A 25,896-nucleotide genomic window follows, 5' to 3' on the forward strand; every position below is an offset into this window, starting at 1 on the left:
AAGCTGGTTTTTCTCGGGGAAAAACGGCAACACTGCATAGAACCACTAACCAGAGAACTAGAGCTGTAAAACTATCGATGGTTGCAACATTCAATAGTTTCGATGGTTTTACAACAATTATTCAATAGCATCGATAGTACTATCGAAAATATTTTCAAGTTCAAAAACAAAAAATAAATGCATATTTAAAAATAAAAATAAAAATTTTAATAAACAATAATGAGATCCTTCATGGACTATAACAAAAAAGAGTTTAGATAAAATTAAAATTAAATGCATGGCCTTTATTCTTCTGCCAAGATCCAAGAGTTATGATTAAGAAAGACAAGCATGTCCACATGCTTAGCTTTTAAGGCAGCTCGTCGTTCCGTGATAATCTGTCCAGCCACCAACACCAACGAAAATTTACCTACAAATAAATACTTATTTTTATACTTAATTGCTTCTTATAAATGTATTTCTTACCAAAAAGAGCCGCCGACTTGCGAAGTTGCGCCAAAGCACTAACCAGAGAACACATAGACTAGACATCTAGAACAAATTTTTTCACCGGCGAAAAAATGCGCTGAGGAGACTACACAACTTCGTATTTGCTCGGCTCAGTCTCTTGAGGCTCAAGCATTGAAAATAAGGCAAGACAAAATCAGTGTGCTGCGAGCGCTGCCACGAAATGCACGCATTACCAAATGAAGCACGGCTATGCGCTCTTTTTCCCTTGCTCACTCTCTCCCTCTCTTTATGCTCTCTCTCTATGGTCTCTCGAATGGCAGCAGCGCACAAAAATTGAAAATTGTTCGCGACGATCTGAGCTCGTTCCTTTTGAGTGAAGGGTATACCGAAATTTGTAAAGCGTTCGCCACGTTCATGCAAACAAAATGTAAGCGTTTCGATGGTTATTCGTGGGAAGGGTATGAAAGCGTTGATACGCATAAACAATATGATTTCGCGACGGGCAAGTACACACACACTTGTAGTCCCTTGCTTCATGTATGAGCATTTGTGACCTGCGTGCGTTACTCTTGCTGCTTGTAGCAATTTTAAAGCCCAGCATTTGCATTTGGTCGGTCTTATGGACTGTCATAACCACTTTACACAGATGTACTATGTATGAACATACATACATACATACATATGTACATAAGTACATTTATATATTATTATTGCTAATCATGTTTATAAATGTGTCTATATATAATTAAAATTATTTTATACACATTTTTAACCGAAAAAAATTATCGTAAAACACTACTAACTTTATTAAATGCTTTGCAATATATGAAATACACATGTCATATTATACTCAAGCTTTACTCATTATGCATTATCATTGCATTAAGTCATAATGGCCCATTTGATAGTCACCCTACGATTCAAATCATACAAAATTTACAAAATAATAATTCCAGAGACAATTAGCTTGCCATCCCATACAAGCATACACATACACAAATGTATGTATGCATGTGCTCACTTCACAAGGCAGACCAACGGCAAATTTTGGGCTTTACAATTTGCACAGCCTGTTCTGCACAGAAAGAATACATTTTCGCGACGAGCATGCACACACACATTTACATGGGCATCAATACTTTCAAACCCTGCCGCAGGTAGCAAGAATAGAGTTGCTTACACAAGCACACAAATGATAGCGAGGGACTGACAATGTGTGTGTGCATGGTCGTCGCCTAAGCATTTTTTATGTGTGCAACTTTTGGGCTGATAATAGACGAAAATACTGAGAAAGAATTGAGTTTCGCGACGCACGCACAGAAAAGCACATACACGTAGCAAGGATGTAAATGTGTGTGTGCATGCTCGTCGCGAAAATGTATTCTTTCTGTGCAGAACAGGCTGTGCAAATTGTAAAGCCCAAAATTTGCCGTTGGTCTGCCTTGTGAAGTGAGCACATGCATACATACATTTGTGTATGTGTATGCTTGTATGGGATGGCAAGCTAATTGTCTCTGGAATTATTATTTTGTAAATTTTGTATGATTTGAATCGTAGGGTGACTATCAAATGGGCCATTATGACTTAATGCAATGATAATGCATAATGAGTAAAGCTTGAGTATAATATGACATGTGTATTTCATATATTGCAAAGCATTTAATAAAGTTAGTAGTGTTTTACGATAATTTTTTCGGTTAAAAATGTGTATAAAATAATTTTAATTATATATAGACACATTTATAAACATGATTAGCAATAATAATATATAAATGTACTTATGTACATATGTATGTATGTATGTATGTTCATACATAGTACATCTGTGTAAAGTGGTTATGACAGTCCATAAGACCGACCAAATGCAAATGCTGGGCTTTAAAATTGCTACAAGCAGCAAGAGTAACGCACGCAGGTCACAAATGCTCATACATGAAGCAAGGGACTACAAGTGTGTGTGTACTTGCCCGTCGCGAAATCATATTGTTTATGCGTATCAACGCTTTCATACCCTTCCCACGAATAACCATCGAAACGCTTACATTTTGTTTGCATGAACGTGGCGAACGCTTTACAAATTTCGGTATACCCTTCACTCAAAAGGAACGAGCTCAGATCGTCGCGAACAATTTTCAATTTTTGTGCGCTGCTGCCATTCGAGAGACCATAGAGAGAGAGCATAAAGAGAGGGAGAGAGTGAGCAAGGGAAAAAGAGCGCATAGCCGTGCTTCATTTGGTAATGCGTGCATTTCGTGGCAGCGCTCGCAGCACACTGATTTTGTCTTGCCTTATTTTCAATGCTTGAGCCTCAAGAGACTGAGCCGAGCAAATACGAAGTTGTGTAGTCTCCTCAGCGCATTTTTTCGCCGGTGAAAAAATTTGTTCTAGATGTCTAGTCTATGTGTTCTCTGGTTAGTGGCCAAAGTAATTGATGTGCAACGCACGATATCATCTCTATCGATAGTATACAAAACAATCGATATGGACGCAGAAATATAAGTATTCGATAGATCGATAGTTTAATCGATAGTTTTACAGCACTACAGAGAACACATAGACCGGACAAGTAGTGTAAAGCATTTTGTACACTTTTTTGAGCTTAAGGACTGCAGACAACTTCGTATTTGCTCGGCTCCTCACTTTCAGGTTCGGGGTACGAAAATATATTAAAGCACAATCATTTCGCTTCATGCGCTCGACCGAGGTGGTTGAACAAAAGATCTCTCTACGTTCAATCTTTCGCTTGCTCTCTATTTCTCGATGCTCTCTGCCCTGTCAAATATGTATACATACATATGTACATATGTATGCATGCACGATTGAGTGATAGTGTCTTTTAACAGTGCTATGTACCCTTACATGTGCGTGTGTGTATGCATGAGACATGAACATTGGCGTGTGCATACCACAACTTAGAATTGTGAGCATGATTTTGGGTTCGAATTGCAGAATCACATTTAGATATATTTAAGCTCTATGGCTCGAGCTTTTACTTCTCCACATTGCCTATTTCTTTCATTCATCATTATTTTATAAAACTGGGAACAACTTATATACACCAAATTATATTGAACAGTAAGTATGTTTTTAACATTCTCCACTAGTAACTTATTTCTGTCCTCTGACCACTGCGTATTTATGTAGTAAGGCAAAACCCCCCTCGCAATTTGCATTGTGCCCACGAATCGCATACAGGATTTGAGCTATTTTTAATATTTCCCAGTAAAAGCACGAGTGTAAAAAAGTGTACTACCTTATCTACGCTGCTTTTCGCAACAAAATTCTTCACTTGGCTCGACAAAAACTTCTTGAAGTTAGCATTTTGAGTAATTATTAATAACATATTGATAGATGAATGTTATGTACATACATACTATATGTATGTATGTTGGGAAAAATAGAAAGTGTGGGGAAGTATAACTGAATAGAAGAACAATGAAATATGAGGATGTATTCATATGTATGGATGTACTTGAAATTTACCTGAATAGAATTTAATGATGTATGCTAAATAGGAAGACAGGAAAAATGTAATTTACGTGTCATTTACCTACATATGTGATTGTGGGAGTGTAAATTTGTAATTTTGATTGGTGGGAGGGGGGGGGGGGTGGGGATAAATCGTCATTGCCATTGTCCTCATCATAATTTATTTGTTTTATTTATTGCATTTCGCTTATTTATGTATACATATATGTATAAGGTAATTTACTTTTAACTTTAAATGGATTTACGTAAATGTACGTAATACATTTTTAATATTTGTTGTTTCTCATTTCAATATAATTTTGTTCATGATTTGTTTACATTTTTTGTTTTTGTTTTTATTTTTTATTTATTTATTTCTCCTTTTTTGGTGATATTTTAGACTAAATTGACTAGCAAAGTTCTTCTGAGTATTCGCAGCTGTGTTTGTGTGTTGCAATAACTGTTAAATAATAAGATAGTATGCATATATGTATGTATTTATATTCATATACATATACTATGTATATATATGTACATATACATATACATACATATGTACATATATATACAATCGTGCTATTTGTATCTACTGTGTTGCTTCAGAGTGTAAAATAAAAAACACTCACATTCGATAACTTGCATTCATACAGGATGCAAAGGCGAGTGTGTGTGTGTGGACTTCATTTATATACATTTCTATACATATGTATGTATGTATGTATATACTTTCAATTTCTATTAATGTAAAAGCATTACAATATTTACAATTTCTTTAAGCTTAGATGACATTCTAATTACATTCTTTAATATTGTATCTGTATTTGTGGTTGTACCTTTTTTATTTTATAAATTTGACTAGAGACTTTTTCATATAAAGTTTGCATCACTCGGCTCTAAGAACATTTAAAAGTAAAATTATTTCTGCATTATCTCCCACTTAGGTAAGCTAAGAAGCTAAGAAAATTTTATTAGAAAAATAAACTGCTCGAAAATTACCGGAATTTCATAATCAGGTACTAAAGAAAAAACATATATGTACATATATGTATATATATATATATATATATATATACAGTGGGATTCGGTTATAACGACGCTCAAAGAACAAATGACGTCGGCATTGCACTTTGCCTGAATAATGTGAAAAATATTGTCGATATAAGCGGGTTAAGCCGTTAATGCGGAAACGTACTATGCGGAGGCTCTTTTATATAAGTTTGTATGGGGACCAACATCGAATTTTCGTCGCGATAACTGGATTCCACAATATATACAGTAGAATCCGGTTATAACGACTCTGCTTATAGCGTCTGTACGGTTATAGCGACGAAAATTCTGCTCGCCAGACAAACTTTTATTAGCAAGCTTATACGGCTATAGCGCCTTCCGGGGACCTTCCGGTCCCTTGAGTGTCGTTATAAGCGGATTTTATTGTATATATATATATATATATATATATATATATATATATATATATATATATGTACATACACAATTAGAAATATAAAAACATAATACATTAATTAAGTCAGCTCTAGTCGGCAGTCGGTTTGATCTTTGCCATTATTCAAGAGCCACAGACTAGAAGACTTACATATATATCTGTCGGACCCGATTTCTATACAGACCGCAATATATTAAACTGAGAGTATCCAAATTGGGCGAGTGGCACAATCGATTTGTGCTTGGATTTGGACAGGCGGACAGGCAGGCGCACCTACGGAAGGATGAACATTGCTTGATCGACTCGGATTCTAATCAAGATGATAAATAAAGGTTTAATTTTTAAGAGGAGCCAGAACAGAAACCAACTGAAGTGTCATTTAATTTCCCAACAGGATGATCGAAGAATTTTTGTAGCATTTAGCGTACGCCAGATTCAATTGGTGATTCTGGGGGATATTTTGGGACACCGAAAAAATACATATGTAAACATGCTTTAACAAAATGATTACCAAAAAAAAAAAAATTCCATTGCATGAAGAAGATCTCCGGCTATCTCTCTCTCTTTGTTTGCTTAGTGAACTAAGAATTCATTTAACTGTAAGGCCGGATCTTTATAACATTTCGTACCGAAACAAACTGACAAGCGTTTGACTGAACTGATGCTGGCAAGCAAATTGTCATCCACGTCTATCGGCCTATTAAAATACTCAACGCAATCGATAGCACCTAAACTGTCGATTGACCACTCAGCTGCTAATGTGTTCGAACGTTGATTCAAGCCGCTATCTTGATCGCATTTCGCATTAACAACGTTGCTTTTCTTCTTATTTTTCTGCTGCTGTCTATTCTTCTTCTTGTTGAATTTGAAACGGTCATTTGAATCGGCATCGGCATCAAGCTTATAGGAATTTTGTGTTAGCTGTTCGTCTAGACATTCTCTGTTATGTCACAACATGTCATCGTGCTCCTCGTGTTCATCATCATCATGATCAGCTACTAAGAAGTCATGGTGTTCTAGCTCCAAGTCCATTTCGCCATCATCATCGAAATTGCCCAACGGCGACATCGCTGTCGTGTGCAGGTTGCTATAGTGTCCGCTGCTTCGCTCATCTTCCTCCTCTTCATGCTGCTGATTCTGCTGCTGGTGCTGAAGCTGTTGCTCTTGCTGCTGCTGCTGCTGCTGGTGCTGGTGCTGGTGCTGGTGCTGGTGTTGCTGCTGGTGTTGCTGCTGGTGCTGGTGCTGTCTACTATGCGAGTGCTGTAAATTCTTATTATCGTCGTCGCGCCATTTGTCCATTGAGCGTCTTCGCGCATTCATAAAAAAGTTGCCCACTGTCGTTGGCTCCAATCCAAGCTGGCGTGCAATCGTCACTTGCATCTCCTTTGAAGGCCTCTTTGTTTCCTGAATAGGCCCCACAAATGTCACATCAGTTCATGATACGCTTCGTGCCACCGCTCAATGTAGAGCCCCGCACACTTACCTTAAAAATTGCTTGTAGTGTCCGTCGCTGCAGATCCGTAAAAACTAAACGGGGCTTTTTCGGTTGCGGCATTTGCTCTATGTGCGGCTCCTCTTTGCGACGACAGCTGGAGGCAAGACCCGAACTGCTTAGCATTGCTGAAAGATAGTTGCAAAATTGACAGATTAGCGCCAGATACTTCACATAAAGCCCAATGATCTGAATCTTTACAAAGTCCACATTGGATCCAATTTTGCCCTTTAACGCCTACAATTATTATTTATTAGTTTTGTATTAAGTGGTAGCTCAATGTAGATCGAGCTTTGATTATTATTGCATTCAATCTAAACAAGTAAGAAAGCTCTAGATGAGACTGCTCGACTACGGAATCCCCTAAAGCCTTTGAGGAACTGATATTTAAAAAATTCAGCTTATTCAAAAAAGACACACACTACACATACGCATGCACGCACAAACTCGCGTGGACTGCAGTGTGGGCCTACTGTGGGAATTTAATTGTTTGATAACTTTTCTTGTGGATGGACTTTCTTTATGAAACGTTCAGATCGTGATTATAACATTGAAATATGTGCATTTGGCAAAGCAAAATCTCTAGTATTTGAAATACACCTTTTACAAATTTAGGGGTGGTGGGATGGATATAGGGGCAGGGTGTGAAATATAATAAAAATCAAACTTTTATATAAATCATATGAATTAACATTAAAAATTTAGCGACTCTAGCTTTAAAGATGGAGATTTTATAAGTGATTTTCGATAAGGTTTTTTATCAATAAAAATAATGGAATGAATGATCGATTTTTAGAGATAGACTCGATATCTGCGCTATATATGCGGACATTTTAAAAAAGTTTCAAGTCTCTAACTCCTCTATCTTCTGAGATCGATGCGTTCAAGCATACGGACAGACAGACTATCGACTCAGCTAATCGCCCAGATCAAGAATATATATACTGAGCTTTGCGATGCTTCCTTCTGCTTATTACATACTGTTCATGCACATGCATGAACATGGAAATATGATAAGTATGGGAACATATGAATATACGAAGATCGTATACATGCCTCCGACGCACTCAACGACTAGCAAGTAGTGCGCTGGGAAAAGATAAGGATCACATGTACGAACTCTATAAATAGACAAATGGACACCAACCCTTGCAACCCCAGAGCCAAATATGTAAGAGACGAACGCTGAGCCTTACAACCTCAGCGATAGGATAAGAATAGCTAATAGACCCACGCGGAGCCTTACAAACTCTGCGATAAGATAAGAATATGTAATAGACCAATGTTGAGCCTTACACACTCAGCAATATACGCACTAGATTTAAGGGTTGAAAATATGCATGAGTCTGGGTATATATAAACCCAGGCTCAGAAGAATAAAATCAATACGAAACTAAACACCATCACAGTCAAGTGTATTCAATCACATACTTTTCACAAAACCTTATATCCTGATATCCCATTTTCAATGGGTTCAGGGTATAAGGAATGGATATCAATCTAACTTGGGCGAATTACCGATCGACGTTTTAAAAGACGATTGATTGATCGAGAAAATCGAGAGACGTAAGCTCTATTTACCAGGCGTGAGTTATTTTTGGTTTTACTTACCATTTGTTGCAATGCTTGATCCATGCGTCGCCCCTGAACTTTCGTTGGTATGCACAGTGGCCGATGGCGTTACTGCAACTGAGCTCGTTCCTGATAAGTTTGTCGAGCCCGAGCCCGAACCGGAACCCGAGCCCGAACCAGGCGGCGTTGTTGTTGTGAATATGATGTTGCCGTTGCCGGATCCAGTTCCAGCTCCTGTTGATGGTCTCTGGGGTATTTGAGCAGCAGCCATTCGTAGAGCAGACATACGTTGAAATTCTGGTTCCTGCAGCCATTTGAACATGCGTCGAAAAGTCTCACGACCCGATTTCAGCTTCGACCACGGCTTTGGATTGCGCAACAGGTCGGATAGAGTGCCCTGTGAACGACATAGCACCCGTTGGGCAAATATCGCCTGAGGTATGCTATACCGCTTGAGCTCTGCAGAAATGCGCTGGGCCAACTCTTTGGTATTTATCTCTTCCATGTCACTCGGAGCAGCAGCTGTCGAGCGTGATAATGGATTAGCGGCAACTCCACTTAACTTCGGAGACAACTTCGGTTGCTGCTGCTGTTGTTGCGGCTGCGCTTGATCTGAATTGAAGCCATTCGGCTGATGTTGCTGTTGATTTAGGTTGCAGACATCGAGACTGTTGACAACATTATTCTCTACATGGCAATCCGCGTTGCTGCTGTTGTGCTGACTCTTAAGCTGCTGCTGGACCAGCTCGTCGATCGAGCTATCATTGCCACCCACTGTGGTCGGCGTTGGTGACATGTTAACGACTGGCAAGTCGGCAGTTAGGTTGTTGACCGATCCATTAATGTGGGGCAGCGTTACTGCAGAGGCCGGCGAGTGCAATGACATGGAGACAACGGAGCCTGCTGAAACCGAATGGGAACTGAGTGTTGGACTATGCTGGAGCCTTAGCTGAGCGTTACGATCTGTCGTATCAGCTCTAGACATGAGTAGGTCTGGGTCAGGCTGCTGGCTAGGACGATACGATACTTCATAATCAGCAATGCCAGTGGCTGTTGTTGGCGACAGGCAAATCACCTGCTTCTGTACAGTCACTTGTTGATTATGAAGATGTGGTTGTCCCCCTCCGGATGCTGTGGATGCCTTATGCAACTGCAGATGACCACCAGCAGGAGAGCCATTCACTGGTGAGGACACCGTCGAGCTGTGACTATGCAGATCGCATGTATTAACCAAGCCCGAGAGTCCTTGTGACGGCGAACTGGCGTAGGCGTCAGGCGTAGGTGATATAAGTGAAGGCAATTTATCGTACGAGTTTGAATATGGAGACTGCACGTCCGAGACCAAACCACTTAGGTTCAAATTCGACAACGAGCCCTGATGTGTCGCCTCAATGGGCAAAGGCAGGCTGTTGGCAAACGTTCGATCTGAATTGCTATTGCTGCTATTATTATTATTCGATCGAATTGCTGCATTGTTGTTGTTGCTACTCCCGTTGCCTGAGTTGATATGTCCACCTGCATAGGCGAATTTATCGGACATTGTCGAAATTGGGGGCAGCGGCTGAATTGGTGTTAGCGTAGCATATGATGTCGGACTGAAACTCGGCTCTGATATGCGTTGGTTGTTGACTGAAGTCAATGTTTGGTAGGTGCTATGTTCGACGCTTAGTGGCGGACTAGCTGAAACGTGTTCATCAACCTCCTCATCATCGTCATCAATGTCATCATCATCGTCATCATGAGCCTGAACAATTACTGAAAGCGATTCTCTATGATGTCCTTGACCCGATGCTAACTGACGCTGCTGTTGATGCTGCTGCTGCTGTTGATGATGATGATGAATTATTTCCGATGTAGTGACCAGACGCTGTCCGTATTGTGGGTGATGCTGGTGATGCTGCTGCTGCTGGAGGTTGTGCTGGTGATGTTGATGATGATGCTGCTGCTGTTCATCGAGGAGCTGTTGATGGTGCTGATTTAAAGTAACCTCCTCGATGCCGCCATCTGAGGACAATTCATCAATAACATTCACATGCGACATATTAAGGCCAAGATGTGGACTGTTGCGTCGATTAATTATCCCATTGGCATCCGGATCCCGTTGCACTATGACCAGCTTGTGCTCCTGCTTAACGGCTATAATTTGCGTTGATAGGCCATCCATCAGAGAGTCATCAGAGCCATCGAACTCAACTGGACTAACAGGTCGCTCGTCTGCATGGTGCATGGGCAGTAAGGATAGAGTCCTGGCCCCATCCTGTAGTTGCAGTTGTTCAGGCACTAATTGATACGTTGTCTGCAAAGTGCTGCCGCTGCCCAGTTCGTCGATAACCATAACCACAGCTGAACTGGGCTCCGCCCCCTCCTCGCCGTCGTCCAGTTCATCCGCATCGTCCTCATCACCGTCATGTATCCGACCAACACTGTCCGTGCTCGCGATCAGCGTCTGCAGTGCCGGCGACTTTACGTACTTCATTCCGTTCAACGCATCTGACTCACCAGTTGGCGTCTGATTCAGTTTTTGCGTTCCCACCTGTCCGACATGTCCTATGAACTCAGTTGTTTCCACTACCAATTGCTGGTGACTGAACGCTTGCGAATCAATTATATTGTTCATGGATTCCATTCCTCCTGTAGACAAGTTATCTCTTTTCCCAACGAGAATAGCTCAGGTAACAGAAGCTTTGGAGCCCGGTTCCTGATTTTAGCTAACAGCTTAGCCTCTGAACTGTAATCAGAACAACAATAGAATAAACTGAGGTTATTAAAAACAATCAAGTGGTAGCATTGCAGAATCTGAGTTAACATTGTGAATATATAAATAACTGAATACTAAATATGTACTATACTATATGTACATAGAATAAATTATTAATAATATATATACCTCACCATCCATATGTACAGACTTCTCCACTAAGGTCTTTGATCTCACAACGAAGAGTAGCTTATAGAAAGGCATAGTCTAATGAATGGACTTGCTTTTTACTCTTTTTTTTATTAAACTTTTTAAAAATGAATTTTATATACTGAACTAATTTTCTCTTTATTTTTACTTTTTAAATTTTGTTTGTTTTAGTTTTATGTCTTTATGTTTCGAATATGGTCAGTTTTTTTTTTTTTTTTTTTTAATTTTTTTTTATTGTATATTTATATACATTTGTGATTATTTATATCACAAATATATATAGTCACAAATTAATATAAATGTCCAATACAAAAACAAAACAAAAATTATATATATATATATATATATATATATATATATATATATATATATATATGATTGCACAACTTTTATAATATTTCACTTATCATGTAATCATCTTAAAAGTTTATGTACATGTTAAACTATATGGTTAAAGCTCAATGTTATTTTGGAGCTATAGTCACATTTTTGAATTATTTGGGTTTCTTTTGTATTTGTTGTTAGTGTTCAGATTCGTTTTTGTTTTTTTTTTTTTTTCGTTTTGCTTCTGTTGCCATCGTTGTTAAAGACTTAAGGGTTGATAAAAGCAAATAACATACGAACATACGTATATGCTTTAACTATTTTTATATGTGTGACACACTCTCTCTCTCTCTCTCTCTCTCTCTCTCTCTCTGTCACTCTCTCCCTCTCTCTCGGACACTCTCTCTGTCTCTCAATAACTTTGTGGGTGAATGTGGGAATTACCCATATATGTACATATATAAACGAAACCTTTACAAACTTAACCTTTTTATTGTTAGTTTTCCATTATGCATACAGTCATACATGCATGCACCTATATGCGTGTATGTATGTCTGTATCTGTGTATGTGTACAAGTGTAAGTGTTTCTGTTTTTATATGGATGTAAACGGGGGCTCTTGGGGTTGTTTTCACAGCTTAAAAAAATTAGTTTATATTCAAAACTTTTTTTTTTTAATTTAGTTACCTTAAAACACATTGTTTAGCGGGTCTTGGCTACATTTTAGCAAAGCACGTATTTCATATGAAGCATCAAGAATATATACAACTGCCACATCTATATACATGTTTATATAGCATATATATATTATATATTATATATATGTTATATTATATATTATATATATATTATATTTTATATATTATATATCATATATATATTTTATTGTTAAACTACGAAGTTTCGCGGCAAATGATTTTTGTAACTGCGGGCGGAACTCTTGTTGAGAAAAGTACATACATATATATGTATATATATATATATATATATATATATATATATATATATATATATATATATACATATATATATCCGTCTACATATATATAAATAGCAGGATATATAAAAGTATGGATATATATACATATATATATACATATATATATATATATATATATATTTATTTATTTATATATATATATATTTATTTATGTGCGTGTGAAACTTTATATATTTTGTATGACCGAGAGCACGCGTTCTGCAAGGTTTTAAGCTTCACGCAGAATATACCTAATTCAAAACTGAACTGAAGAAAACACAGTCCATATGCTCTCTACGTTTGTTCCATATCTCGGGGCTGAGTGTGTATGCGAGCGAGCGTACATGGGAGAGAAGGAAAGAGAGCTACCCTTGCAGTTACTGTGCAGTGAGAAAAGCACCAACCCAACCACCCCTTAGTCTTTGCCGACACGGAGTTACCATACAAGTAAATAAATACCGTAAATAAAATTAAAAGCGAGATAAGCCCAAAAGCATGATACTCTAGCTTAAAAAGGGAATATCCTAATTGTATAAATTAACAATATATGATGGGAATGTATATAATATAATATAATCTGTATATGTGTAACATGTGGCAACGCCTTAAGCTACCCCACTAATCAAGTGCACACTCGTCGTCAGCGCAATATTCTGAATGTAAAGTTGAAATACAACGCAGCATCGGAACAGCATTTGATTATAATTTGATTGAGCCTCTGCTGGAGTTATCTTGTGAAGGTATGTTTTGGAGTTGTGTAAGATATGGCAACTCTCAACCTATAACGCGTGCGCACTCAAGTTATTCAATAATAAATATTGCTTCAGCTCGACAGGGCTCGGCATCTTGCACTCTCAATCTTATCTTCCTCTTCGTATACCTAAAATGCTGCGCAAATAGGAATTCAGTCCATAAGCTTTGTGCTGGAATCCGACTTCTTGATGCGGGCGATGAGCTGACCTGAACTAGCCATTATAGCTTATAATTATACTCATTCACGAACGTGAAATGAGTATATTGGATTTGTGCAATGTCCGTCCGTCTGAACGAAGTTTATTTCGGCGCTATAGAAATTTGGAACACATACTCGTGTATATCACCGATTTATAAAGTGCTCAAATTTTCCCGATCCGCCCACTAGGGGCGTGGCAAATCGGAAAATGCATTTTCCGATATACCAGAAACCATGACTAGTTGAAGAGCTACATAGAGCTGAAATTTGGTATGTAGATCCGCGTCGACCACCCAAGATCACAAGCTATGGGGGATATATCTACGCCCATTGGGGGCGTGGCAAATCGGATGAAACAGTATCTCCTAAAGCTGAAAATCTAGAACGTTGAAAATTTGCACGTGAGCTAATGTTTGGATTCTAAAAAGATGAATGAAATAATTATATATCTCGACTACTAGAAACGTGGCAAATCGAGCCTGAAAATTTAGTGATTTTTTAATTTCTTGTATATTTTTTTGCGATATTGATGCTAGAGACTTATATACGCGGGTTGACCACCCAAGTCCAACAAGCTATGGGGGATATATCTCTGCCCAAAGGGAGCGTAGCAAACCGCAAAAGTTTATATCTCCTACAGTTTAAGAGCTACAAGCTTCAATACGGATAAGCAGTAAGCAGCGACTGCGCTTCTGCTGCGCTGCAGTGTGGGCAATATTATGACAATTTATTAGTTGAATAATTTCTCTTCTAGTGGGACTATCTTTATGAAACGTGCGTGATCATATGATTGGAATGTGTGTACGTTCCAAAGCACAAGTCTCTAGTACCTTAAATCCGTTATTGTTTTCAAAGGTATTCTATAATTCAGCTATCTACAGAGGTTAAAGGTTACTCAGAAATCAGCAATGCTGACACTGTCTGTCGCGTATGAATGTGTGTAAGAGGAGCTCAGGTTGAGTGAGATAGCATCTCTTTACAGAGTTGATGGCATATCCTAGTCGAGCACTTTCGGCAGGTGTAATGATTTCTTAGTTGGTGAGCAATATTGTCATACACTTGCAAAAGCTGCAGCCATAAAATTCCCATCTGGCTCTGGCCTATATATATAAAAGAGAGTTGTGTAAAAGTGTACAGAGACTTATAACTTGATATGTGCTGGACCAATTTTCATGGTTTTTGATTTGTTGGATTTGTCTTTGCCACGAGTAGGTCAGTAGATCTTTAAAATACTGAAAAAATTTGACGAATACTTGAAAAACGCGTATTTTCCCTAAAGATTCAAATTTCCATTGATACTCAGTAGGCTTGATAACAGTGACAGTTTTCGGTCCTGCTCTCATATTATACAATAGTATTTGTTTGTCTCAAACATAAATTTGTGTAAATTATTTATATTTATATTTCTCGATTGTTTTATATGGTTTTGTGCGAGGGCAGTATTACTATTAATAAAAATGCCGCGTCCTAGAAGATCTAATCTTTCCCGGCGGACCCATAATGCAATTAGGAAACGGAATATCGCGAGTCAATTATCTGACGAAGAGCGAGAAATCGCCCGAGAAGAGCGCCGCGTTAGTACCCAGCAAAGAAGGGCCTTAATTCGTGCTTCTCAAAGAGAGGCAGCCCGTGAAACGGCAATAGGAAATGATTTAAATCGAGCAGCGTTTCGATATGATTGCACCATTGATTACAGCTTGAATCGTTTAGTTTGCATTGGTCCAATGGACGTTGTTTGCCAGCATTGTGGCGCATTGAAGTTTGCTGGTGAAACGCCCGGTTTGTGCTGCCTTAGTGGTAAGGTGACATTGCCATTAGTGGTCCCGCCACCAGAGCCACTGCGTTCCCTGCTTTATGGCGAAACACTAGAATCACGACATTTTCTAGCGAACTCTCAAAAATACAATGCCTGTTTCCAAATGACTTCATTTGGGGCGGAAATTATTAGAGACGGATATAATCCGACATTTAAGGTAATTTACGTTAAAAATTTTATTTTCTATGATTGTAAAAAAAAAAAAAATTTGGAATGATGTAGTTTGTTAGATTTCTGTAAATAGTGTTTGTAAATCTAACTATAACTATGGCTTTGAATTTAAAGATTCAAGGCCAGATTTGCCATCGCATTGGATCATTGCAACCTATTGAAGATGCACTGCACTAATTCTTGCAAATATACTTCATGGGCAATATGGAATAACAACTTGTCCGGCGTCAAGAAATCAACACAGCTATGAAAAGAGCAATTCTCCAAGATTTGCAGCAAATGCTTCATGAACATCATGCATTGGTCAAGCTGTTCAAGACTGCTTTAGAGCGCATGCCAAGTGATGACTATAAAGCAGTAATCAGAGCAGATAAAAGACCAGCTGGAACACATGAACGCACATTCAATGCTCCAACAATCGATGAAGTGGCAATCCTGATTGTTGGTGAAAACTTGGAAGCACGTGATATTGTGCGTACACGACGCAGTACTGGGCAACTACAAAGAATATCTGAAACGCACCGTTCATATGACGCTTTACAATACCCGCTCATGTTTTGGCAAGGAGACGATGGATATCACTTTAATATCAAAATGATTAATCCATTGAATGGTAAAATCAATCATTGTTTTCATTTTAACTTTATATACATTTCATTCTGTTTGCTTTTGGTATACAAAACAAGTAAGAAAGCTCTAGTCGAGACTGCTCGACTACGAGATCCCCTGAACCCTTGGAACAATAGATATTTCAATACTTTTTCGCGACTTTCAGCTTACACAAGAAACACGCACACACACACACACACACGCACGTACGCAAACACGCATACATACACAAACGCATACACACACACACACACACACACACACACATACACAAACACATACACACACAAGCAACCACGCATAAACACGCATGGGCTGCAGTGTGCGCTTACTATGAGAACTTAATTGTTTAATAACTTTTTTTATGGATGTACGATCTTCATGAAACTTTTAGATTATGATTATAACATGAATATGCATGTAATTGCCAAAGCACAAGTCTCTAGTATTTGAAATACGCTTTTTACAAAAGTGAGGGTGAGGGGGTGAATTTAGAGGTGGGGGGTAAATTTTAACAAAAACCGAAATTGTATAAATTGCATATAAGCATACATTAAAAATTTGGGGACTCTAACAATAAAGGTGTAGAAGATATAATTTTATAACTGGGTTTCGATAAGGTTTTTTATCGATAAAAAAAGATCGAGATGAGTTATCGATTTTTAATGATAAACTTGATATGCGCGCTGTAATTACGGACATTTTAAAAAAATTTGAAGTCTCTAGCTCTTATATCTTCTGAAATCGACGCGTTCATACATACGGACAGACGGACAGACGGACAGACGGACAGACGGACAGACGGACAGACGAGACGGACAGGGCCAAATCAACTCAGCTCGTCACCCTGATCAAGAATATATATACTTTGTGGGGTCTGCCACGCCTCCTTCTCCCTGTTACATACATTTCAACAAAACCATTATACCCTGATTTCCCATTGAAAATGGGTTCAGGGTATAAAAAGTTATCACTCTTAATTTAGTAGAGAGTAGCTGTAAAAGTCGTAAACCTATTAGGAGTTCTAAAATACAATTTTTACGATCAACAAATCACAGGGCCAATCTTTGACTATTTGTGGCCTCAATCTAGAAAATGCGTGTTTTTCTCATGGTCAATTGTACCATCCGCATTATTTGTTTTACTAATTAATGTCGTTTACCACAAGGTGCTTGAATGAAAATCCGATTAATAAATTAATCAGAGTGTATCCCAACCTGAACAAAATAGCTTTCAAAAATTTTTTACCTAGAAATAATGGATAGGGCAATGCAACGTTTGCCGGGCCAGCTAGTTTATAATATTAGACACATTACATTTGTTGATTTATATTTAGATGATATAATTAAAAAAATGTTTATTTATGTATATATATATTTCTATATGTGGGCATTCCATTAGAAAGGTCAACCACAGCCAAAAAATTCAAAGTCAATGAAAGAATGTTCTGCTAACATATTTTTATACCCTGCCCTGATCAGGGCAACGAGCGGAGTCGATTTAGCCCTGTCCGTCTGTCTTTCCGTCCGTATTTATGAACGCGTCGATCTCAGAAGATATAAGAGGTTTCCTAGGTTTGTGAATATCACGGTCATATCGAGTTTTTCTCCCAAAATCGATAACTACTCCCAATATTTTGTTATCGATTAAACCCCTTATCGAAAACTAGTTATTTAATTATACATATCTCCTACACCTTTAGAGCTACAGTCTACAAACTTTAAATGCACACTCATATGTATTTTATATAATTTCGATTTTCTGTTAATTTAACCCCCAAACCCTTATATCCCACACACACACACACACACACACACACACACACACACACACACACACACACACACACACAGTTGACAGGAGCTGGACTCGACCTAGCGGCGCACAAAACAGAAGTCGTCCTAGTAAGCAGTCGCAAAAAGTGGAATCTGCCGATATAAAGATAGGAAACGTCACCATCGCATCAAAGAGGGCGATAAAGTATCTTGGCGTCATATAAGACACAAGATAAACTTTCCGCGAGCACCTAGAATATGTGCATAAAAAGGCAGCTGATTCTTGTCGAGCTCTCTCAAGAATTATGCTTATCACGCGGGGACCTAAACAGCAACGACGGCTTCTTCTAATGAGCGTCATTAGGTCTGTCATCCTCTATACTGCGCCAATATGGTCAAGAGCGATGGCAACGCCGAGCTACAGCCGGGTCATTTGCGCGACCTACAGACTGAGCCCAATCAGAGTCAGCTGCGCTTTCAGGACTGTTTCAGATGACGCGGCGCTCGTCATAGCCGGCGTGGTACCACTGGAGGATTTGGTCGCTAAAGCATTGCATGATGGCAAAGAAGGTGGAATAGCTCAACTAAAGGGCGATGGACACACACGCTCAGCCCGGAGCTTGAGCTTGGGTAAACCAATGGGTAAACACGGCGAGGTTAATTTCTATCTTTCACAGATGCTCTCAGGACATGGATGCTTTCGGAGCTATTTGAAGCGCTTTGGTCACGAGGAACCTGACGATGCCGCTTGTGCGGACGAGGACGAGGACGAGACGCCAAACACATTTTATTCGAATGTGGGCGGTTCCTGGAGGAGAGGCGTCGTCTAGAAGAGGCAGTGGGCCGTTCCATCAGAGCGGACAACATAGTCAATGCCATGCTGGAATCGGAGGTAGCTTGGGAACTAATAAGAACATTCGCGGCCACAGTCATGACTGAGCTCCGCAGAGTCGAGCGAATAAGAAAGCTGTCCCAGACTAAGGTAGCGCATAGTGCTTGCGAAGCAGTGCTTTACGGCCGTCCTGCAAGCATCGAGCGCTATCCCAGTCACCACGCATCTTGTAATATAGCTATATAATTTTGTTAATAAACGAATAAAAAAAAACCAAATGCAAAAAAAAAAAAACAAGTAAGAAGGCTCCAGCCGCGACTGCTTGACTGGGAGATAGCCTGAACGCTCTAAGCTGATATTCTACTCATTCTGCACATCTTTTATATCACGCGCTCTGCTGACTGCGCAGTTAGCAGCGACAGCGTTTGGGCTGCACTGCGGTGTGGGCAATAGCATTGTTAAATAATTTCTCTTGTAGTAGGACTATCTTTATTAAACTTTCAGAATGTGATCATAATATTAGAATGTATGTACATTCCAAAGCACAAGTCTCTAGTACTTGAAATAAGTTTTATTGAAATTAATGGCAAAGGGAGCGTGGTATCCAAAATCTGTAAATTACAAAATCTTTGTATCCATCAACTGTATATCCACAGTAAATGAAATGAAGTCTCCAAGTCTAAAAGTGTTCAAATTAGGCTGAATAAAGAAAATCAATTTTTCGATTATTCCCTTATCGGACGAGTTATCGAAAATATAAATATAGATAAACTTGTACTGCGTATGATATACACGAGTCTACATTTAAAAATTCAGCTCTCTAGCTCTTAAAACTTCTGAGATCTACGCGTCCATACGGATGGACGGACAGACGGACTGGGCTATATCGATATATATATTTATATTTCAACAAAACCATTATACCCTGATTTCCCATTTTCTATAGATTCAGGGTATAAAAAGAAGAGATAAAGAGAGAAAGCGCTGAAGTCCGAAGGTTGCATATTTCATCTCAATTATATCCTAATAAATTAATCTAGATAGCTGAATACATCTTTTACCACCGCATTTTTCACGTGGTATAAGCTTCTCATAGTATTCCGAACATTCATGGCTGCCCTTAATGCTAATTTCTGGAATTATGATCCTGCAATCTCGAACTATCGAAGTGCTGGAGAATTGGACTTCCATCAGGACAGTAGACATACACACCCTGATCTGCGGGACGCAGAGATTTTTAAACGGGATTTTATGTTAAAACTATATGTATATATTTAACAGATTTAACAATTACTTTACAGCAAGTACAATTGATTTGATCAGTGATTGACATTATATATATATATAATCTGAAATCTGTACTAACTATAATAATCACTTAGTTACTTAGTTGTGCATTTATATATAATTTAAAATAATATTTAAAATCTTCCAAATTACCAATTGAATACATTATCGATTTCTTGACATTGATCATTCTTTTAAACGTGAAAATATATATTTCGTGCAGTATCCCGTTTTGATCTTGAAGCTACAAATTTCAATAATATATACTTGTGTGTCTAGGTCGTATTGTGAGTATAAGCTCCTAAAACTAGTTGGATAATTATCGCTTTGCTTTTATTTTATTTCAAATAGTCCGAATGTTTTTCCACAGGTCGATTTTCATTTTGGAAAATTCAAACTTCTAGGTATATTGATTCCGGATTTCTTTTTCTTTTTTAACAATAATATCTTTTAAATAGAAATATGATTTTAATTGTATTTATATTTTAAACGTTAGCGAACTGTTAACTAAACTGCAACACGCTATTCATCTCTGTCTTCTTTGGTTTCTTTGATATAGGTACTGGAATCTCTGTCTGTCTAGCCTGGCCTACAGCCATTTACATTTTCAAAATCTATAAGCAATCGAACGTTGATGTAGCTTCTTGGAATGCTTAACATATGAATTTAAAATAGGCTCTCATCCTCATTCTGTGTTGATGAAACTAGTGTCGTCTGTCTGTTCGTTCGATATTTACAAGAGAACAGGGCTTAGGGTAGCTCTTAGCAGGCTGCTCCCGACTATTGGGCGGATAACGAGTCATCACGAAATCGTAGTTTCAAATTAATTCGAAAGCCAGGGCCTATAGATTCTTTTGGATGATCATTGCGATTATAATGATTATTCGAACAAGAATATGAACAGTTTGCTTTTGTTTTCACATATATAAATTATAAAAATAATTCTTTTGGACTGCCTAAAGACAAACCGAACAGACTTTTTTGACTTCCTGAACATATACGCACATGTATACATGTATATGTACATGTAAAAATTAGGGAACGCTTATGTTTACCACTTGGATTCATTATTAACCGATTGTAGAACGGCAAAGTCAGCTTTCTAATCACACCTCACATATTTCCGTACTAGTTTACAGTTGGAAAAATTAAACAGAAGATGTCGCATTTCGGCCACTATCGATCGTTAGATTTGAAGCGCGCATGCTGAGGGAAGCCAAAGACAGATTGCTGCGATAGATGGCGCTTGGCGAAGCATTCGCTGTTAGCAGCAAATCCGTATTCTCTATGCTCGGAACGGAACGATTCTTTAGGCCATTGCAAAAAACAGCTGTGTCGTTATTGATCGATCGAGCTGGCAACGTATGCATTGTTGGCAGCAGCGCTTCGGAGTTCAGCGTATTGAGAAATCCATCGAGATTCAAGCCATGTGCATTTAGCGCAACGGTTCGGGCGCTATCTTCATCGCAGTTCTCGCTTTCAGACGCGCTTTCATTATGCCCGTAGAGCTGGAGACGGGAGCTTAACAATTTATTGCAAGCAGGACACGATCGACTCGACAGATTTTTATCACGTCGTCGAAAGATTTCTTGAGCACATCTAAAAATAGAAGAAGAATTCTTAGTTTCAATCCTTCCGCCCGCGTATTGAGTTGGTGTTCAGGCCATAGTTTAGCTAGTTTTGTAGTACCCATTAATTTATACCTTGTATGGAGTATGTGGGCACATGGTAGTGCTTCTAGGCTAGCCGGATGCATGCCAAACACCTCTCCACACGCACCGCAATTCAGGCCGAGTGCGGCGTCAGTCTGATCGGCTAATCGTAGATGAGTGTTGCACTGATCTTCATCGCCTAGGGCCCGATATATAAGTGCCAAGCGACTTCGAATTTTTCGTACTAACAGCTAAAATGATCGAAAATTATTATTTTTTTTTTTTTTGTCATATGTGGCACTTCTACCTTTGCTCCAATGGAGCTGGCAACTTCCAGAAGCCGTGTGTTGAACTCTAAGGGCCTGCAATTGCAGATCTTACTCTGTAAGCGTAGAGTTTCCAAACATCGGGCAGCACCATCCATTGCCTCCATCTGACCCATCCGATCGCCTAAGCTAGCCGATGTTCCCATTGCTTGCTCGTACTGTCGAAAGGCCCTCTTAAAATTGAAGACGATTGAAACGATTTGTCATTTACCGCAAGTAATAGTCGAAACAGCACGAGTACGAGATTCCCAGAACCCTTTGAGAAACGCAGGGACTTCACTTCTCCTGCAACTTAGGCTATGTTATGGGAACATATTTATTGAAAAATTTTCTTGTAGATGACATTCAATCCACAATGTTTTACTTACATTTTTGATAACCTACATAAACAAGGAAAAAAGCTCTAGTACAGACTGCTCGACTACGAAATCCCCTGAACCCTTCGAAGAGTTGATATTTCAAAAACTCTTCGCGTCTATCTGCTTACACAAGAAACACACACACAAACACACATAGGCATGCACGCATAAACACGCATGAACTGCAGTCTGGCCTTACTATATGAAATTAATTGTTTAAAAACTTTTCTTGTAGAAGGACTATTTTCATGAAACTTTCAGATCATATTTATAATCCAATTACAAATAGATAATACAAGCGATATATTTACGTACATCAATATCCATCTTTTTGCGGTAAATGTCGCCCATCACTCTTATGCTGCGTGTGTATGTGGCCTGATCACCGGAAATCAATGACAATCTAGTTGCTTCCTGAATTGGTTACATATGCATATGAAAAAAAAAAAAATAAAAATATATATATATATATATATATATATATATATGAAGAGAGGTAGGGAGAAAAAGAAAGAGAGAGAGAGTAGATAGCTTACCATGCAATAATCGTGGGCATCTCCCAAATCACCCTGCTTACGCAGCGAGGCTGCCATACGTAGTAAAGCGGCTCTGTGATGGCAAGAGTTGAGATCGCCTAGCTGTAGGGATCTGGATAGGTCGTATGCTTTAGATGCGTAGGTTGCACTCTTATCGTTATCCTGCAAACGACTGAATAGCTCAGAGAGCGCCACATACACTTGCAATTCCAGGGATGGGTCGCCAATGGCCGTGGCGATCTTATGTGCACCCTGCAAGCCCTCCAAGGCCCTGGAGAATCCACCCATTTCCAGATAGACTCTTGCCACAGTTAGATGAACCAGCCCGCTGCGGCACTTCGTGCCAGACTCGTTGTAGAGCGAGTGCCGCGCATAGGCCAAAGCTCGCTCAAGTCCACCTAAGCTGGCGTGAGCGCGACTCAAATTTAAATAAGTTTCGGCCCTCATATTTGGTGAGTCCAGCTCTTCCGATATGCCCAGCTGCTGATGCCCAAAGTCAATCGCATCTCGATACTTGCCCCAATCCATGTGCGCCTGATACAAATACCCCAACAGCTGAAAGCAATCCTCACGACGACAAGTACTCTTCAAAGCGCTACGCCAGGTGCGAACAGCAGCTGTTTGATTATGCTGCTCGTATAAACGTAGGCCGCGTTCAATCTGTGAAGGGACAGCGAAAACGAGAATAGTATAGAGAATAATAGAGAATAGTATATGTACGTAGTTACCTTTCGTCTGGCTATGTACTGCCGAAGGCTTCTTTGGCATGCCCAAAAGCAACCAAGTATGTTGTTAACCTGGCCTGAACGAGGGAAGCCGTGTCGCACCCACAATGAATGGCCCCCTACATCAGCATCGGGGCTAGAGCCGTAGCCGGCAATTCTTGAATAGTTTTCATCAAATTGGCACAGATCTATTTAATATATATAAATATATACATATATATAGATATATACTGCATGGTGTGTATACCAATAAATATATATTTTTTTCTCTTCTTTTTATTTACAGACCATTGGAATTATTCAGTAAATATCGTGATCCATCTGGTGACGCGAGTAAATGTGTTGCTGACAAATTGTGACTTTGTGGTATGCTGCGGAAGTATTATGATACCATTGATAAATAAATAGACATTATATATAAGTAGACATTATATATATATATATATATATATATATATATATATATACCTGAGCAGATCTTTCGTTGCGATGCTCTCCCATGACATGGCTGAGCCTCGTTACCGTGCTAAAGACGTGATGAAAGAAGGTCGGATACTCGCTTCTAGATCACACTGAAATTATTGAGCATATATAGTTAACAAGAACATTAAGAATTAATAATTTTTATTCATTAAGTATATTCTGAGTATATACAAAGCTTATGTAAGAATCTCTAGTGTATCTGTGCCATTCGCTTGTTGGATACTACCCGACAGGGTATCTGGGATCTAGTGGCCCTCATTTTCATTTTATTGAAGTCCCTTTCGTTGTGAATAACTGTAATCAAAATTTGTTTCTACCAAATATCCTATTTTCCTATTTTCAATATGTCTTTATGGAGCTAGGGTATTTGATAGTTGGTAATACATAGCTCCATGCACACACGCTATTAACATGCAAGAATGGTGAACTAGCAGATATCCAGCTTATAATTGTAATTATGCCCAATTTGCATGAACTTTCGATTGCCGATTTTGAAATACCTTTTTTGCCTGTAAATACAGGGTATACATAAATCCACAACAAATTTTAATAGAGAAAAGAGCTTTTTATGCAACTCGAGGACAAAATATGGCTCAATACACGTGACCTTGTACACAGCTTCACTTCTGAATGCACTTTTTCTTCACTCCACTCTCAAGGCAATCCAACCCCCCGACCAATCAACCACCCAACGCGCATACTCTTAAACTCAAGTTTTGCTGTTGTATTAACCAACCTATTCAGGTATACAGTAGGCGTATAGTTATTAATTCACAAATTGGTCACTTGAACATTGCTGCTTATTTATTAGTTCAACAAAAGTTAAACAAACTTGCCAGAGAAATGCTCTTATTTGTTTGTGGGGATGCTGCTGGTGCTGCTGCTGTTACTGCCAGATTGAGAGTTGACGTTTCTGACACCCTTTCTTTCCAGGATTGTCAACTTTTATGAAAGCTCGCCAACCGAATGGTACCGGAACATGAACTAGTTCCGTTCTTCTAACGTACTTTATTGAATTGGGTTGGTACATATATGTAATATTTCAAGTCTCTAGTATAAAACGTGTTTAACATACAACGAAGTTTTTACATTATTGTCTGATTTGACTTACTACGCCCCAGGGGCGGAATCAGAATAGTAACGTGAATGGAAGATTTTAGAAATTTCTATCCCAAAGAACCTCTAAATAGTTGCGTTTAGTCACATGTACACATATTTCAAACGACTTGAATTTGAATGAATATTGTTTTTGTTCCTTAAATTAAAGGTACCCTAAAGCGCGAAAGAGTTGCACAGAAGCTAAGCAAGATGTTTGGCCAATTGCCAAAAGGTAAGCAGCGCCAAGCGCAAGGTCGAAGGCACCCATTCGTGTGCCTGCTTAGGATACCGTATTAGGATCGCTACTCCTCCACTCAATATATACGACAAAAGCGAGCACCATTTGGGGGATACCAGGAAGGCGAGCTTGCTTCCTGAAATAGGCAACTGGTGGGTTTGCAGCTTGCAGGCAGTGAGTTCAGGGACTTTTCGATAATCATGTCGTCATTATGTAGAGCGGGGCTGCATACGCTTATGTCGGCTGCTGTCCATCTTCATTGAGCTTCTGGGAGGCAGAGCCTCATAGATGTCTTCCATATAGGCAAGAAGAATTTTTGTAAGAATTGTGTACGAATTTTCCCTGAAGGCTCTTAAGATCCTTTTTTCAATACGGACACCAGACTGAGAAATCCCTGAAA

The 25,896-nt window shown here is 38.9% G+C and overlaps 2 protein-coding genes and 2 long non-coding RNA genes across 8 annotated transcripts; 2 read left to right on the plus strand and 2 right to left on the minus strand.

Annotated features, from left to right (window-relative positions):
- The first annotated feature begins 3,275 nt into the window (after window positions 1-3,275).
- Window positions 3,276-4,379, plus strand: LOC122756735. The gene is made up of 2 exons (XR_006356573.1): window positions 3,276-3,525; window positions 3,595-4,379. It is a non-coding gene; the product is annotated as an uncharacterized LOC122756735 (long non-coding RNA).
- A 366-nt stretch (window positions 4,380-4,745) lies between these two features.
- LOC6585791 (homeobox protein onecut) lies at window positions 4,746-12,897 on the minus strand. Of its 2 annotated transcripts, XM_032732926.2 has the most exons (5): window positions 12,843-12,897; window positions 12,346-12,435; window positions 8,466-11,154; window positions 6,846-6,982; window positions 4,746-6,766 (listed from the first exon to the last, which is right to left on the minus strand). In XM_032732926.2, exons 3-5 carry the CDS (start codon window positions 11,050-11,052, stop codon window positions 6,311-6,313), a joined length of 3,180 nt encoding a protein of 1,059 aa, XP_032588817.1. In that variant the 5' UTR covers window positions 11,053-11,154; window positions 12,346-12,435; window positions 12,843-12,897; the 3' UTR covers window positions 4,746-6,310. The 2 variants fall into 2 exon arrangements, with proteins under 2 accessions (XP_032588817.1, XP_032588818.1); XM_032732927.2 differs by lacking the exons at window positions 12,346-12,435; window positions 12,843-12,897 and adding an exon at window positions 11,314-11,447.
- A 3,251-nt stretch (window positions 12,898-16,148) lies between these two features.
- On the plus strand, window positions 16,149-18,180 carry LOC122756734. Its single transcript, XR_006356572.1, has 2 exons — window positions 16,149-16,189; window positions 18,039-18,180. It is a non-coding gene; the product is annotated as an uncharacterized LOC122756734 (long non-coding RNA).
- A 1,859-nt stretch (window positions 18,181-20,039) lies between these two features.
- On the minus strand, window positions 20,040-25,091 carry LOC6585792 (43 kDa receptor-associated protein of the synapse homolog). Of its 4 annotated transcripts, none has more exons than XM_002011382.4 (9): window positions 24,997-25,091; window positions 24,146-24,249; window positions 23,966-24,048; window positions 23,681-23,865; window positions 22,953-23,612; window positions 22,732-22,830; window positions 22,039-22,230; window positions 21,783-21,982; window positions 20,040-21,678 (listed from the first exon to the last, which is right to left on the minus strand). In XM_002011382.4, exons 2-9 carry the CDS (start codon window positions 24,181-24,183, stop codon window positions 21,228-21,230), a joined length of 1,908 nt encoding a protein of 635 aa, XP_002011418.1. In that variant the 5' UTR covers window positions 24,184-24,249; window positions 24,997-25,091; the 3' UTR covers window positions 20,040-21,227. The 4 variants fall into 4 exon arrangements, with proteins under 4 accessions (XP_002011418.1, XP_015016207.1, XP_032588954.1 ...); XM_015160721.3 differs by having other exon boundaries at window positions 24,897-25,078; XM_032733063.2 differs by having other exon boundaries at window positions 24,661-25,078.
- Window positions 25,092-25,896: the final 805 nt, after the last annotated feature.

Source organism: Drosophila mojavensis, unplaced genomic scaffold (genome assembly GCF_018153725.1).
Source record: "Drosophila mojavensis isolate 15081-1352.22 unplaced genomic scaffold, ASM1815372v1 contig_151, whole genome shotgun sequence".
NCBI classification, from domain to species: domain Eukaryota; kingdom Metazoa; phylum Arthropoda; class Insecta; order Diptera; family Drosophilidae; genus Drosophila; species Drosophila mojavensis.